Raw genomic sequence first — 18,009 nt, forward strand, 5'->3', positions numbered from 1 at the left:
AAAAGTATAAGCCGCCTCCTACGGACCCGGTTTTCATCACTACACAGCTGCCACCAGACTCTGTCGTTGTAGGAGCAGCTAGGAAAAGGGCCAACTCTCACACATCTGGAGATGCACCACCCCCAGATAAAGAAAGCCGCAAGTTTGATGCAGCTGGTAAAAGAGTCACAGCACAAGCTGCAAACCAGTGGCGCATCGCGAACTCCCAGGCACTACTTGCGCGCTATGACAGAGCCCACTGGGACGAGATGCAACATCTCATTGAACATCTGCCCAAGGACTTACAAAATAGGGCAAAACAAGTGGTTGAGGAGGGACAGGCCATCTCCAACAACCAGATCCGCTCCTCCATGGACGCTGCAGATACAGCTGCACGGACAATTAATACATCTGTAACTATCAGAAGGCATGCATGGCTCCGAACGTCTGGATTTAAACCAGAGATTCAACAAGCAGTTCTCAATATGCCTTTTAATGAAAAAGAACTGTTCGGTCCAGAAGTGGACACAGCGATTGAGAAACTCAAAAAAGATACGGACACTGCCAAAGCCATGGGCGCACTCTACTCCCCGCAGAGCAGAGGGAATTACAGCTCATTCCGTAAAACGCCCTTTCGAGGGGGGTTTCGGGGTCAAAGCACACAAGCCAGCACCTCACAAGCCACACCGTCCAGTTACCAAGGACAGTATAGAGGAGGTTTTCGGGGACAATATAGAGGAGGGCAATTCCCTAGAAATAGAGGAAGATTCCAAAGCCCCAAAACCCCTACTACTAAACAGTGACTCACATGTCACTCACCCCCTCCACACAACACCAGTGGGGGGACGAATAGGTCATTATTACAGAGCATGGGAGAAAATCACTACAGACACTTGGGTTCTAGCAATTATCCAACATGGTTATTGCATAGAATTTCTACAATTCCCTCCAAACATACCACCAAAAGCACAAAATTTAACAACACACCATTCCAATCTCCTGGAGATAGAAGTGCAGGCACTATTGCAAAAGAATGCAATCGAATTAGTGCCAAACACACAAATAAACACAGGAGTTTACTCACTGTACTTTCTGATACCAAAGAAGGACAAAACACTGAGACCAATCCTAGACCTCAGAGTAGTGAACACTTTCATCAAATCAGACCACTTCCACATGGTCACACTACAAGAAGTATTGCCATTGCTAAAGCTGCACGACTACATGGCAACTTTAGACCTCAAGGATGCTTATTTCCATATACCAATACACCCATCGCACAGGAAATACCTAAGGTTTGTATTCAAAGGAATACATTACCAATTCAAGGTACTGCCTTTCGGATTAACAACCGCACCAAGAGTCTTTACCAAATGTCTAGCGGTAGTCGCAGCACACATAAGAAGGCAGCAGATACATGTGTTCCCATATCTAGACGACTGGCTAATCAAGGCCCATTCGTTAATAGAGTGCTCAAATCACACAAATCATATCATACAAACCCTCTTCAAACTAGGGTTCACCGTCAATTTCACAAAATCCAAAATTCTGCCACGCAAGGTACAACAATACCTGGGAGCCATAATAGACACATCAAAAGGAGTAGCCACTCCAAGTCCACAAAGAATTCAAAATTTCAACACCATCATACAACGCATGTATCCAACACAAAAGATACAAGCAAAGATGGTATTACAACTCCTAGGCATGTTGTCATCATGCATAGCCATTGTCCCAAACGCAAGACTGCACATGAGGCCCTTACAACAATGCCTAGCATCACAGTGGTCTCAAGCACAGGGTCACCTTCTAGATCTGGTGTTAATAGACCGCCAAACTTACCTCTCGCTTCTGTGGTGGAACAACATAAATTTAAACAAGGGGCGGCCTTTCCAAGACCCAGTGCCACAATACGTAATAACAACAGATGCTTCCATGACAGGGTGGGGAGCACACCTCGATCAACACAGCATACAAGGACAATGGAACGTACATCAAACAAAACTGCATATCAATCACCTAGAACTTCTAGCAGTTTTTCAAGCACTAAAAGCTTTCCAACCAATAATAGTTCACAAATACATTCTCGTCAAAACAGACAACATGACAACAATGTATTATCTAAACAAGCAGGGGGGGACGCACTCCACGCAGTTAAGCCTGCTAGCACAAAAAATTTGGCATTGGGCAATTCACAACCAAATTCGCCTAATTGCACAGTTTATACCAGGGATACAAAATCAACTCGCAGACAATCTCTCTCGAGATCACCAACAGGTCCACGAATGGGAAATTCACCCCCAAATTCTGAACACTTATTTCAAACTCTGGGGAACACCTCAGATAGACTTGTTTGCGACAAGGGAGAACGCAAAAGGCCAAAACTTCGCATCCAGATACCCACACAAACAATCCCAAGGCAATGCCCTATGGATGAACTGGTCAGGGATATTTGCTTACGCTTTTCCTCCTCTCCCTCTCCTTCCTTACCTGGTAAACAAACTCAGTCAAAGCAAACTCAAACTCATATTGATAGCACCAACTTGGGCAAGGCAACCCTGGTACACAACGCTGCTAGACCTATCAGTGGTACCCTGCATCAAATTGCCCAACAGGCCAGATCTGTTGACACAGCACAACCAAAAGATCAGACACCCAGATCCAGCATCGCTGAATCTAGCAATCTGGCTCCTGAAATCCTAGAATTCGGGCACTTACAACTTACCCAAGAATGTATGGAAGTCATAAAACAAGCCAGAAGGCCATCCACCAGGCACTGCTATGCAAGTAAATGGAAGAGGTTTGTTTGCTACTGCCATATTAATCAAATACAACCATTACACACAACTCCAGAACAGGTAGTGGGTTACTTGCTTCACTTACAAAAATCTAACCTAGCTTTCTCTTCCATTAAGATTCACCTTGCAGCAATATCTGCATACCTGCAAACTACCTATTCAACTTCCCTATATAGGATACCAGTCATTAAAGCATTCATGGAGGGCCTTAGGAGAATTATACCACCAAGAACACCACCTGTTCCTTCATGGAACCTAAATGTTGTCCTAACTAGACTTATGGGTCCACCTTTTGAACCCATGCACTCCTGCGACATACAGTTCCTAACCTGGAAGGTGGCATTTCTCATCGCCATTACTTCCCTAAGAAGAGTAAGCGAGATTCAGGCGTTTACTATACAGGAACCTTTTATACAACTACACAAAAATAAAGTCGTCCTAAGAACCAATCCTAAATTTTTGCCAAAGGTTATTTCACCGTTCCATCTAAATCAAACAGTGGAACTTCCAGTGTTCTTTCCACAGCCAGATACCGTAGCTGAAAGGGCACTACATACATTAGATGTCAAAAGAGCATTAATGTATTACATTGACAGAACAAAAAACATCAGAAAGACTAAACAACTCTTTATTGCATTTCAAAAACCTCACGCAGGAAACCCAATTTCAAAACAAGGTATAGCCAGATGGATAGTTAAATGCATCCAAATCTGCTACCTTAAAGCTAAACGACAGCTGCCCATTACACCAAGGGCACACTCAACCAGAAAGAAAGGTGCTACCATGGCCTTTCTAGGAAACATCCCAATGCAAGAAATATGTAAGGCAGCCACATGGTCTACGCCTCACACATTCACCAAGCACTACTGTGTAGACGTGTTATCCGCACAACAAGCCACAGTAGGTCAAGCCGTATTAAGGACATTATTTCAGACTACTTCCACTCCTACAGGCTGATCCACCGCTTTTGGGGAAATAACTGCTTACTAGTCTATGCAGAACATGCGTATCTACAGCGACAGATGCCATCGAACTGAAAATGTCACTTACCCAGTGTACATCTGTTCGTGGCATCAGTCGCAGTAGATTCGCATGTGCCCACCCGCCTCCCCGGGAGCCTGTAGCAGTTTGGAAGTTACCTTCAATTATTTATATATGTATCATCTCAACCTTAAATAGGTGCATACTTAGTCACTCCATTGCATGGGCACTATTACTACAATTCAACTCCTACCTCACCCTCTGCGGGGAAAAACAATTGAGGATAGAGTCGACGCCCATGCGCAATGGAGACAAAAGGAGGAGTCACTCGGTCCCGTGACTCGAAAGACTTCTTCGAAGAAAAACAACTTGTAACACTCCGGCCCAACACCAGATGGCGAGCTATTGCAGAACATGCGAATCTACTGCGACTGATGCCACGAACAGATGTACACTGGGTAAGTGACATTTTCATTTTTAATTGTGACATCACAGGTTTTAAAAATGTTTCCAATGCTCAATTGACTGGTCATATGACATTCTGCAGAAGAAATGTCTGTGATGTGTTGAATCTACAAATAAATCCAGGTCTCTTCAAGTGCAGACTGAAGCATCATTCCAATAATTGTATTCTCAGCCATGTGACTGATAGTGCAAAGTTCTGGAAAATTAGGTTAGAAAGGGGCACCCCCTGTCTGCAGTTAGAAGTAGTAGGGATTTAGGGGGGTATAGTACGAGCATCCTCACCAGTGTTGTGTGTATCATCTAATCCCGTTGTCTGCATGTGGTGTTCTTTCTACTCTGCCATAGTAGTTGAAGAATATTGCGATAAGAATTTAGAGGACTTAGTGTTGCACTGCCCACAGGATACACGGAGATCATGCCATGGCAGGGGATTCCCCTGGAGGAGAGCCTACCCACCTGCGAGAAGGGAGACATCTTCACTGTTGACGAGGTGAAGCTTCTCGAGAAACAGACCAACCCCCCGGACTATCTGACGGAAGCGGAGCTCATCTCGCTGATGGAGAAGCATGGCATTGGTAGGCAGCCCTCAGTGGTCCACATGGCCTCTTGGTGTGGACGGCGTGGTGTATAATTCCCATTGCTCTGTGTCGCAGGGACGGATGCAAGTATTCCAGTGCACATCAACAACGTCTGCCAGCGGAACTACGTGACGGTGGAGAGTGGCCGCCGGCTGAAGCCCACAAACCTGGGCATCGTCCTGGTGCACGGCTACTACAAGATTGGTGAGTGACAGATACTGGCTGTGATTGCAGCATCGTGTCTTCTGTTTGTAGGATGGGGGTCTCATTGCCTTACTCAACCCAAGATGTGGAGATGTTTGTTAGTTTACTCTTCGGCCTTGACTACAGACTGACTCAGGGCCATGTGGTCTGTGCCAGTCAAGGGACGCAGATATGGGTGTTATTGTGACTTTTGTACTTCTGAAGTCGTAGCTTACAAATTTAGCAACGTAAAGGTTTACTAGACGCGATGGATCAAGTCCAGGGTTCCTTCATCAAATACTTTGTAAAGAGATCTTCGCTATTGCAATTTACTAAATATTTAACTGCTGTTAATAAGAATAGAATTGTACTAATTTGGCATCAAATTAATTTTTCTATGTGTACGCACATGGTTTCTGCTTTTTGTTTAAAATACATACCTATCAGGCCACACACACCTGCATTTTGATTAGTAATTACAAAATAAAACTCTTGAAAACCTGTCATCATGTGGACTGTGGTAGTCCATTATGATTAGCAGAACACCTATTCCCCAAAGAACTCTGGGTCACTCAATAGTAAGTAATATTGTAAAGTAAGTGGGAATAGCAACTTTCATATACTTTGGAATATTCCCGCCTCTCAGAGATGACAATGCACTTCCTGTCCCTACAATAGCAGGGAATATGCATCATATTTAGGATCAGAGCAGGATACACATGCTGATGAATCAGTGTTTTATATATATAAGGGATGATTCTTAATTCTGCAACCCTTGAACAATCTTCCCATTAATACCCCCCCTCCCCAAGTTGTGCAATACAGAGGGCTTATGTGCCTGAAAACAGTTACTTTGCTGGAAAATAAATGCTACTTGTAAATATCTTTTCCATCGCTCCTAAAATAAACTTCTCCAGCCATTTCCTACAGATGAACCTCATTTTGTTCAATGTGATCTATTTAGGGTTTTCAAATGAGCATCTGAGAAACTTCTTACTATCTGGCAGGTTAATTAAGTATGCAGAGGGAGCTAAGCTGGCACTGAGTGAGATCCTCAGCAGTGGAATACCCCTTTTAAGAAGATATCGTCATATTGCAAAATTCCAGCCCTCTAGTGTAGTTAAAGTAGTCAATTCCCCTCTGACAGCACCTGTACAACGTCATTCCTCGTGGCCTTCTATCAAGACATTTTAACCCAGTACTCGGTGTTTTTCTGGAGCAAACTGTGGCATTAGATGCTGACATAAGTCCTCCTTACGACAATACTGGAGGGACAAGCTTTCCGTGTGAACCTGCTCTGTTTTTCATGTGTAATCCTGTGCTCTGTTATCTCAGACTCTGAGCTTGTTCAACCGACCATCCGGAGCGCCGTCGAGAAGCAACTCAACCTGATCGCACAGGGCAAAGCCAACTTCCAGCAGGTGCTGGACCACACGCTGGACATCTTCAAGCGCAAGTTCCATTACTTCGTGGACTCCATTGCTGGTGAGCCTCTTCAGCTGTGTCTGTTCTTGACTCCAGTGGTAATACGCTGCTTATTGCATACACTTCAGAACATAACTTACGGTAGACATGCTAGATGTTACCTTATTGCATGCACTTCAGAACATTACTTACGGTAGACATGCTAGATGTTAGCTTATTGCATGCACTTCAGAACATTACTTACGGTAGACATGCTAGATGTTAGCTTATTGCATGCACTTCAGAACATTACTTACGGTAGACATGCTAGATGTTAGCTTATTGCATGCACTTCAGAACATTACTTACGGTAGACATGCTAGATGTTAGCTTATTGCATGCACTTCAGAACATTACTTACGGTAGACATGCTAGATGTTAGCTTATTGCACGCACTTCAGAACATAACTTACGGTAGACATGCTAGATGTTAGCTTATTGCACGCACTTCAGAACATTACTTACGGTAGACATGCTAGATGTTAGCTTATTGCATGCACTTCAGAACATTACTTACGGTCGATCTGCTAGATTTTATGGAAGATGTTCTAGATGCCTCTACTTAGGCACATCATTGATGAATGAATGGGAGACTGTGCTCGGAGGGCGGGACACGTGGTGGATTTCCACAGCCTCAGCCTCACGTCTCTAGCAGCAGGGAGGAGTGCAGAGGAGTCTGGGTAACCAGGGTATCACCTGTGAACCGAGGAAGAAGGCGAGAGAAGTTGTTGGTGTAGCCTAGGCTTGCCCTGGCAGTGGGAGGAGAACAGACAACGGTGTCTGTGGGTAGCTCCTGGTATCCTGATTCTGAACTCATCCTTCTGTCTGTCAGACGCCTAGGTCAAGCCGTGCCTTTGCATCCCAGGCAACTCGGGAAATTCTTGTTTCTTCTCCAAGCAATGCTATGCCACCATATGTAAGAAGTATCTGAATGTGGGCTCTTGACATCAGACTCTACCCTTTTGCTGGTTCATTGGCTGCTTTACCTACTTCCAATTCATTTCTGTTCAGCCCTGTGTGTCCTCATCTGAAGGTGTTCCAAGCCTGACATTCCACTAAGTGCTCCAGAAAGCCTCAAATGAAATTTAAAAAAAAGGAAGGTGGGTTACAGAGGTTTGCAAAAGGGGTTCTGCTTCACCCAGGGCCTTTGTATGCCTGAGAGGTGCCTTATTCAATACATTTGTATTGGGATGCATTAGGTAGCAGTCACATGCTCATCTAGTTTATCTAGAAGTGTGTTATCCTGCATGATAACTCACATGGTTTGCAGTCCACTTTTGCTTCTCTGGTCCACCCTACACCATCTCTGTCTGCCTCATTGTAATTAACCATGAACACTGGTGTTGAAGGTCTAGGCACTCGGGTGGAGGGGTTGTACGCTAAGAAACAGATCAGGAGTTTATTACGTGCATATTAGGCTATTCAGGCAGGGCAGGGCTTTGGAGGTAGTTTGCTACTAGTTGGTTTTTGGTCTCTAAGACCAAACAAGGATCATCAAACATTTTAGTGAACAAGTTTGATCAGACTGACAGAGTGATTGGAAGGGGTCAGTGAAAAAAGGGCAGTACTCGGAGGCTTCTTAGAGGACACGTGGTCCTGTAAATGGCAAATAACAGTGGTCATTTTCTACACTGCACAGCATGTCATTGAGGTACTTTATCTCTTCCAGGTTTCCTTAGCCTAACACCTTGAAGTATATTCCAAGTGACACCCAACATATGTCATGTAATGTTATGTTATGCCTATTTGTAGAGAGTGCAATGGCCCGGGATGGTATCCTGGCACAGATGTGGTTCTAGCCTTGCCTCAGGGGGCTTGAAGGCCTTTCCCAGACACTGGTCTTTAGCTTCTCTTGGAATCCCACAATTGAAGAGGATGCCTTGATGCACAGTGGCAGGTCGATCCAGCCTTTAGGGGCGATGTCTGAGAAGGCCCGTCCGAAGGCTCCTGTGTATGAGTGGGGCGTGTGCAAGAAGTAGCGCGGCGAGCTGAAGTCTCTGCCTGGTTTGTGGAAGGAGATGTGGCTGCTGTGGTCGGCCGGGTCGTGGTTGGGTAGCTCCTTAAAAGTGTGTATGTGAGGAGTTTGAACTGTGACTCTGTTTATAGGGGGCCAGTGCAGTTCCTTGAGGTGCAGTGTGACTTGAGTGCAGTGGGGGGAGGTTAAGAGTGATTCTGCAGCCGAGATCTAAGTGGTTAGCAATCTTCTGATGATCTGTTTGCTGATTCCAGCATGTAGGGTGTTCTCGTAGCCCAGCTTGGTGCTGACAAGATCATGACTGATGGTTTTCTGTGCGCTGGTCGGGAGCCACTTGAAGATTTTCCACATTATCTCCAAGATGTGGAAGCATGAGGCTGTCTCGGCGTTGACTTGGTTTTTCATGTTGATGATGATCCTGAGGTTCTTGGCTTGGGAGGTTGGCGTTGGGCGGATCGTAGCTCATCTGGCCACCAAGTGCAGCCCCGTGACGATATGTTCTCCCAGAAGATCACGACTTCGGTCTTGTCAGTGTTGAGTTGGGAGCAGTGGGTTCTCATCCAGTAAGGTGGTCAGTGGCTCCATAATTCTTCCTTGATTCAGTGCTGGTCCACGTGTGACGATGTGGTATGTTTAAAATCACTCCGATGGTTCTAAAAGGAATGCTGGTGTGGGCCACAGGGAGACACTCCGAGGTTGGCAGTGCTTTGACAACTAGGGTATTGATACTGCTTTGCACACAAGAGGATGTGGTGGGATCTGTCTTAGTATCATGTGGACCCCTGCCTTTATTTGGCTGAGACGCCCCTTATGGCTTTAAAGATAATATGTACTTGGATCTCTCTACTCCTCGGTGATGCTTTCCTCACTAATAAAAATATGGATCTTGGCTAACTGGCCACAAACTGCCCTTTTCAGAAATATTACCTGAAAATGAGACTTTTCAAGTGACCACTGGGGGGCAGCAAACTCACAGTAACTAATGATAATATTCTTGCCATAGTGTGATCATTTAATAGAGTTGGTCATTTTGAGACAGTTCTAGTTTGCGTGCGACTACATAGTTCCCACAAGCTGTAGTTATTGTAGTGCCATGATGTCTGTTACCCATGTTTTCTATGTTGTGTGTTTGTTTTTGTCTTTGCATTTTCTCATTGCAGTGTTAGGACCAGGGATGGACTGGGATGCCCCTGCTGCATGCAGCTGAACCCCTGCCATGTTCTCATCCACATACGCAGCTTTGAGTGCTGTTTGCAGAAATTGTCGGTCCCAGTAAAATCCGTCATTAATTTCAGTTGCTTACAAGGATGGCACATTAGGGGCCACTGAACACCTCCGGTTTAGCAACACTTTTGTTTTAATCACGCTGATGGTGCATTAATGCTGTGTTCCTCGGCTGAAGAATCATGTAGCTTGCAGCAATGCAGCTCTAAAGTAGAATGGAGCATTCCTGCAGGCTACTGCAGGATACCTCTAACCTTTGAAATATGTAAACAGTGTGCTACAGAATTCTCTTGAGAGTAGAAGCCAGTGACTGAGTCCCCTCTTGTGTCATGTTTGCTCACAGCCATCTACCGCCTCTCCCTGTAGGTATGGACGAGCTGATGGAGGTCTCCTTCTCACCGCTGGCCGCCACAGGGAAGCCTCTGTCCCGCTGTGGCAAGTGCCACCGCTTCATGAAGTACATCCAGGTAAAGTGACTTGTAGATCAAGGTTTCAGAGAGATTTTTCTGAATTGAGTATGTGGGTGTCCTTGCCCAGTCTGCATAGATTGATTTTGGACAGGCATCGCCAGCTATGATTGCCTGATGCTTCTTTCTGTGACATTGGACAGTTTCCAGACCTAATGAGCATATTCTTGTGCACAAAGTCCCCATCAGAACGAATCCGGCTCACCGAATGACTTTTTTTAAGTGACGGAAAACCTTATAATAATTACAATTTATTTAGTTCTCTCCATCAAGTAAATGGCCTATGTGTGCTTGAATAAGAGGTATTCCTGCCACATTGATGATGCGTGGAAAGGTCAGAAGGATAAAAGGCTTAGTATATGCTGCCAGAATTCTTGGTCTTCAGGTGTTTGGATCTGTATTTTGTTGATATGTAAAGTGCTAACTTCCACTTGAAGATATCGTGGTACTTTAGAAAAACTGACTGATAGGCCCTCGGTGTGTATTGAAAACTGTCAGATAGAAAAAGCCAAGATTTTAGGGCCTTCTTGAACCTCAACAAGTCTGTTTTCCTGACTACATTGTTACAAGGAGTGTCCTGCCTCCATCTTTGACTCATATGACTTTTGGTACTGGAAGGAAAGATTGTCGTGTGTCTTAAATAATCAGTAGGTTGATGCCATATGGAACGTTTTGATAATAGGATACGTTTCTGATGGATGCACGTGTTTACAAGTCACAGGATTTAAATACAGTCCACTGCTGAACGGAAAACTAATGTAAAGAGGCAACTATTGGAGAAAAGTAGCCTCATCTAGCGAGGTCCAGATGGGTTCTTGCAGCAGAGTTCTGTATCACACGCAGTTTGTGTGACAAAGGTTTTGGCAGAACTAAGCAAACTGCTTATATAATCAATAATAGATGTTATGAAAGTGATGAAATTCTGTAAAATGGAAAGTAAAATAGGTTTTCTCTTCAGTTTTTAGGGGTGATAAAACTTGCACTGGTGTCTGAAGTATTCTGTGAGGTCATGATTAATTTGGAGTTCATTTTTTTATTCATTATTTTAAAGTGCTTTTGCACTCAAAAAGAACAACATGGCACCTTGACGATTGTCTACTGAAGGTGAACATGTCACAGCTGTTGTTGGACTATATGAGTGCCACGGCGTCCATGCTGTTGAACTCACAGAGCCTTCTTTTCATCGGTGCAGTGTTAAACACTACATCTTTCAGGGCCTTCCCACTTCCTCGGAGGTTTCAGAATATTCAGCCATATGATTCCAGTGTTTTAGGAGGGAGCGACTCTTCCCAGATCCGACCGATCTTAGCCTGCTGACCCTTCTTGCATCCTGTTGGTCACCCATGCTCACTGCCACGCTGGTGCACTTCATTGATGTCTTCCCCTCTAGTGGATTCAACCTTGGGGCTCATTCGAGGAAACTGTTCGGGTCACCCTGGAGGCAGTGAAAAGTTTTAAGTGGTGGTCAGTGAGGGAGAATCTCGATTGTAGGAGACCCTGCTCCAGCAGTGACCAAGATGGTAATGGATGCTTCTGTTCTAGGGTGGGGTGCACACCTAGAGAGCACTCGGATTGTAGGACTTCGGTCTCTAGCAGAACAGAGATGCCATATTATTCTGCTGGAGCTGTGGGTAATGTCCCTGGCTCTGAACACATTCTTGCCATCCATTCACGGTTGGTCCATCCAAGCACTCACATACAGTACGACTGCAGTGTGGTATGTCAGCAAGCAGGGAGCTGTAGGTCCATGTACTTTGTGGTGTAAGGGTTAGTCTCATAAAATCTGCTGGATGTCAACCGCTTGGCCCGTTCCCTACATGCGAGGGCCAGTGACCCCACTTGGTGTCATCTTGCTTAACCACGAGTAGCACCAGCATTCGCAGGTAATCTAGTCAATCTTTGCATTTTGGGGCACCCATCTGGTGGGTCTTTTTGTCACTTGAGAAAATACCACTGCCTGCTGGTGTCTACCCTTTCCGTGGCAGGGAGCTCTAGTAGATGCATTATGTCTGAGCTGGGATTTTCGCCTGCATTATGCATTCCCTCCACACCTCTGCTTCTTTGTGTCCTGAGGAAACTCTTCAAGGATCGGGCACAGAACGATTTTGATCACACTAGACTGGCCGCGCATGGTATGGCATGCAGCCAATTTGCGCCTGTCGCTGTGTTCCTTCTCTTCTGCTTCGGACAGACCACCTCTCAGTCAGAGGGGTAGGTTCTCCACCTCATCCTTCGGATCCTGCACCTTTGTGCCTGGAGATTGAGCAGAGCAATTGCAACTCCTTTCGTCTGTTGGCAATTCGCCCCTGTACGACATCTGACTGATCTGGTTATTGGGCCCATTTTCTATCCTGGCGAACTGGGGAGAATGTTGAATTACCCCCCTAAAGGATTCCCGATGGCATCTTTATGGCTCTGCTAATACCACATCTGAAGATGTCATGACAGAGATGCATGTTCCTTGTTGGGGCGCAGGAGAGCTTTTGAAACTTTTCCAGATCCTGTCTGTTGACGGATGGGATTCAAAATGGGGGGAATCTGCAGGTAGATTGAGTAGCCGCCATAAAGATAGTTAACAAATGTAAGTAATTTGTGTAGATGTATGAAACATTGCACCTTTGATGAAGGGCTTTGAACTCTGAATGCAGACCAGTGAAGGTAAAGGGGGTTTGCGAGTAGTTTTTTTGTGTGTATTAGTGGCAATTTCGTCTTGGAAATAACCCACAGCTTTATTTAGGAGCTCTTAATTCATCTAATATTGGAAATATTGAATACGATGCATTAAATTATTTCACATGTGTTACGTACACTTAGTAGATTGGTTAATAACTTGTATACATATTTGTGTTGTTGCAACTTTCTCTTAAGTTGTGGGTTTTATCCCTTATGCCACGTTTGCTTGGTGGTACAGAGTTTTTCAGTGCTATGCCGGTCTGTATTGTAGGTTACCTTGGAGACGCTTATAGGAGATAGCACACAGAGATCATTCCTCACACAGGTCCTGTGGTCCTTCAGTGAGGGTCAGTTGTTAGTAGAGAGCACGCTTGTCCTGCTGGTGAGGTGCCTGGTACAGCAGAGGCTTAAAGTAGAAAGAATGCACCGCACTATTCTGTGCAAGCATGACTCCTAGGATAGCGGTTCATTTTGAATATTAAGTAGACTGAAAGAAGTGTGTCAGTGCTGTTCAAACCAGGAAATGAAATGCAGATATTGGACACAGCCAGGCTCTGGGTGTCAGTGTCGGATGCCTGCAAAAGAGATTCGAGGGCTCCTTTTATTTTCCTTCCTTAGAATATGTTGGTTATTTAATAGTGTGAATTATTAAATATATTATTATTAATATTATAGTTATTAGTGGTAATAACCTCTCCCCCTACTAAGTGTTTGTCCTGATCACATGGTGTAAAGATGAGCAGGGCTGGCCTGGTTAGTGACCAGAACAGTAAGTGCCCTTCTACAGAGTGCATTTTCCTTACAAAAGCCCTTTGTATCACTGCTTCTCTTCTGTTTCCAGGCCAAACCGAGTCGTCTTCATTGTTCTCACTGCGACGAGACCTACAGCCTCCCCCAGAATGGCACTATAAAGCTGTATAAGGAGCTGCGATGTCCACTAGATGAGTTTGAGTTGGTCCTATGGTCCTCGGGCTCGCGAGGGAAGAGTTATCCTCTGTGTCCATATTGCTTCAACAATACTCCTTTCCGGGACATGAAGAAAGGTACAGCTTCCTTTCATTGACCTATAAAATTGACAATAATTTGGTACACGATCACCTGTTCCTGTAGAGAGTAAATGCTCTTGTATGTCCCCCTGCTGAGGTTGTGGTGTTTAAAAAAAAAAAAAAAAAAAATATTTAAAACTATGGCTGAGTAATCCAGCTTCGGCCTTTGAACGTAACTGTAGGTTCGATGGCATCTGTCGCTGTAGATACGCATGTTCTGCAATAGCTCGCCATCTGGTGTTGGGCCGGAGTGTTACAAGTTGTTTTTCTTCGAAGAAGTCTTTCGAGTCACGGGACCGAGTGACTCCTCCTTTTGTCTCCATTGCGCATGGGCGTCGACTCCATCCTCGATTGTTTTTTTTCCGCCATCGGGTTCGGACGTGTTCCTGTCGCTCCGAGTTTCGGAACAGAAAAAATAGTTAATTTCGGAAGATTTTCGTCGGTATTGTCGCGTTCGGGATCGGCATACTTTCATTCAACACCGCATCGAAGATCGAAGAGCTCCGGTGCCCTTCGGGGTAATTTTTCGATCCTCCGTCGGGGCCTGGTCGGCCCGACCGCGTGCTGAAGAACGCCGATGGAACGGACCCCGTTCCGTTTCTGCCCCAAATGCCACAATAAATACCCCTACACAGACCAACACTTGGTCTGCAACCTGTGCCTGTCACCTGAGCACAGCGAAGACACCTGCGAGGCCTGTCGTGCGTTCCGGTCCCGAAAAACACTCCGAGACCGTCGAGCCAGAAGACTTCAAATGGCGTCCGCACCGACAGCCCGACGGGAGTTCGAGGAACAGGAAGAGGAAGGTACCTTCTCGATCCAAGACTCAGACTCCGAAGGATTCGACGATACACAAACCGTGAGTAAGACGTCGAAAACCACACAAAGAAACATTTACAAGGCCCAGGGGACGCCACTGCCACCAGGCCATGGCTCAACCCATAAAATCGGTGACCGACCGTCGGCACCGAAAAAGGCCCAAACAGTGCCGAGATCGTCCGACTCCGGTCGAGACACCGGCACGCAGCCTTCTCGGGACCGAGAAAGTGCTGGAGACAAGCCTCGACACCGAGATGCCGGTGTGGACACGGCTCGACGCCGAGACAGCGGCACCGAAACAGATCGACGCCGAGAGGTTTCGGCCCCGAAAAGGAAAAAAGTCACCTCGGAGCCGAAAAAACACGCAGACACAGTTTCGACGCCGAAACAAACTGCAAGCGAGCCAGCTTCAGGCTCTTATACAGAAGAGCACTCGCTAACCTCCCAAATGCAGAAGCATAGGTTTGAGGAAGAGCTACAAGCAACTGATGCGGACCATACGCAAAAGCGTATCTTCATTCAGCAGGGGACAGGAAAAATAAGCACCCTTCCCCCCATTAGGAGAAAGAGAAGGTTGGAGTTCCAGACGGAACAAGCACCACAACCAAAAGTGGTGAAAAGAGTTACACCACCACCCTCTCCTCCGCCCGTGATTAACGTTTCACCAGCACAAACGCCATCACACTCCCCAGCTCACACCACCATGAGCCAGGGTGACCAAGACCAGGACGCATGGGACCTATACGACGCCCCAGTGTCAGATAACAGCCCAGAGGCATACCCTACAAAACCATCTCCACCAGAAGACAGCACCGCGTACTCTCAGGTGGTGGCTAGAGCAGCACAATTTCACAACGTAAGCCTCCACTCAGAACAGGTCGAGGATGATTTCCTGTTCAACACACTCTCCTCCACCCACAGCTCCTACCAAAGCCTGCCTATGCTCCCTGGTATGCTCCGGCACGCAAAAGACATATTTAAGGACCCGGTCAAAAGTAGGGCAATCACACCAAGGGTGGAAAAAAAGTATAAGCCGCCTCCTACAGACCCGGCTTTCATCTCAACACAGCTGCCACCAGACTCTGTTGTTGTAGGAGCAGCTAGGAAAAGGGCCAACTCTCACACATCTGGAGATGCACCACCCCCAGATAAAGAAAGCCGCAAGTTTGATGCAGCTGGTAAAAGAGTCGCAGCACAAGCTGCAAACCAGTGGCGCATCGCGAACTCCCAAGCACTACTTGCGCGCTATGACAGAGCCCACTGGGACGAGATGCAACATCTCATTGAACATCTGCCCAAAGACTTCCAAAATAGGGCAAAACAAGTGGTTGAGGAGGGACAGGCCATCTCCAACAACCAGATCCGCTCCTCCATGGACGCTGCAGATACAGCTGCACGGACAATTAATACATCTGTAACTATCAGAAGGCATGCATGGCTCCGAACGTCTGGATTTAAACCAGAGATTCAACAAGCAGTTCTCAATATGCCTTTTAATGAAAAAGAACTGTTCGGTCCAGAAGTGGACACAGCGATTGAGAAACTCAAAAAAGATACGGACACTGCCAAAGCCATGGGCGCACTCTACTCCCCGCAGAGCAGAGGGAATTACAGCTCATTCCGTAAAACGCCCTTTCGAGGAGGGTTTCGGGGTCAAAGCACACAAGCCAGCACCTCACAAGCCACACCGTCCAGTTACCAAGGACAGTATAGAGGAGGTTTTCGGGGACAATATAGAGGAGGGCAATTCCCTAGAAATAGAGGAAGATTCCAAAGCCCAAAAACCCCTACTACTAAACAGTGACTCACATGTCACTCACCCCCTCCACACAACACCAGTGGGGGGACGAATAGGTCATTATTACAGAGCATGGGAGAAAATCACTACAGACACTTGGGTTCTAGCAATTATCCAACATGGTTACTGCATAGTATTTCTACAGTTCCCTCCAAACATACCACCAAAAGCACAAAATTTAACAACACACCATTCCAATCTCCTAGAGATAGAAGTGCAGGCACTATTGCAAAAGAATGCAATCGAATTAGTGCCAAACACACAAATAAACACAGGAGTTTACTCACTGTACTTTCTGATACCAAAGAAGGACAAAACACTGAGACCAATCCTAGACCTCAGAGTAGTCAACACTTTCATCAAATCAGACCACTTCCACATGGTCACACTACAAGAAGTATTGCCATTGCTAAAGCTGCACGACTACATGGCAACTTTAGACCTCAAGGATGCTTATTTTCATATACCAATTCACCCATCGCACAGGAAATACCTAAGGTTTGTATTCAAAGGAATACATTACCAATTCAAGGTACTGCCTTTCGGATTAACAACCGCACCAAGAGTCTTTACCAAATGTCTAGCGGTAGTCGCTGCACACATCAGAAGGCAGCAAATACATGTGTTCCCATATCTAGACGACTGGCTAATCAAGGCCCATTCGTTAATAGAGTGCTCAAATCACACAAATCATATCATACAAACCCTCTTCAAACTAGGGTTCACCGTCAATTTCACAAAATCCAAGATTCGGCCACGCAAGGTACAACAATACCTGGGAGCCATAATAGACACATCAAAAGGAGTAGCCACTCCAAGTCCACAAAGAATTCAAAATTTCAACACCATCATACAACGCATGTATCCAACACAAAAGATACAAGCAAAGATGGTATTACAACTCCTAGGCATGATGTCATCATGCATAGCCATTGTCCCAAACGCAAGACTGCACATGAGGCCCTTACAACAATGCCTAGCGTCACAGTGGTCTCAAGCACAGGGTCACCTTCTAGATCTGGTGTTAATAGACCGCCAAACTTACCTCTCGCTTCTGTGGTGGAACAACATAAATTTAAACAAAGGGCGGCCTTTTCAAGACCCAGTGCCACAATACGTAATAACAACAGATGCTTCCATGACAGGGTGGGGAGCACACCTCGATCAACACAGCATACAAGGACAATGGAACGTACATCAAACAAAACTGCATATCAATCACCTAGAACTTCTTGCAGTTTTTCAAGCACTAAAAGCTTTCCAACCAATAATAGTTCACAAATACATTCTCGTCAAAACAGACAACATGACAACAATGTATTATCTAAACAAACAGGGAGGGACGCACTCCACGCAGTTAAGCATGTTAGCACAAAAAATTTGGCATTGGGCAATTCACAACCAAATTCGCCTAATTGCACAGTTTATACCAGGGATACAAAATCAACTCGCAGACAATCTCTCTCGAGATCACCAACAGGTCCACGAATGGGAAATTCACCCCCAAATACTGAACACTTATTTCAAACTCTGGGGAACACCTCAGATAGACTTGTTTG

At 45.6% G+C, this 18,009-nt stretch overlaps 1 protein-coding gene across 1 annotated transcript in view; it reads left to right on the forward strand.

The window, feature by feature from the left end:
- Positions 1–18,009, forward strand: part of TOP3B (DNA topoisomerase III beta) — a 139,402-nt gene that overhangs the window by 111,911 nt on the left and 9,482 nt on the right. Inside the window, exons 13-17 of the mRNA XM_069215240.1 lie at positions 4,625–4,798; positions 4,877–5,005; positions 6,320–6,469; positions 10,014–10,114; positions 13,629–13,830. Of these exons, the coding sequence (XP_069071341.1) occupies positions 4,625–4,798; positions 4,877–5,005; positions 6,320–6,469; positions 10,014–10,114; positions 13,629–13,830 (756 nt within the window). The remainder of the gene's footprint in view (positions 1–4,624; positions 4,799–4,876; positions 5,006–6,319; positions 6,470–10,013; positions 10,115–13,628; positions 13,831–18,009) is intronic.

The sequence above is a fragment of the Pleurodeles waltl genome, chromosome 11 (genome assembly GCF_031143425.1).
Source record: "Pleurodeles waltl isolate 20211129_DDA chromosome 11, aPleWal1.hap1.20221129, whole genome shotgun sequence".
Classification (NCBI taxonomy): domain Eukaryota; kingdom Metazoa; phylum Chordata; class Amphibia; order Caudata; family Salamandridae; genus Pleurodeles; species Pleurodeles waltl.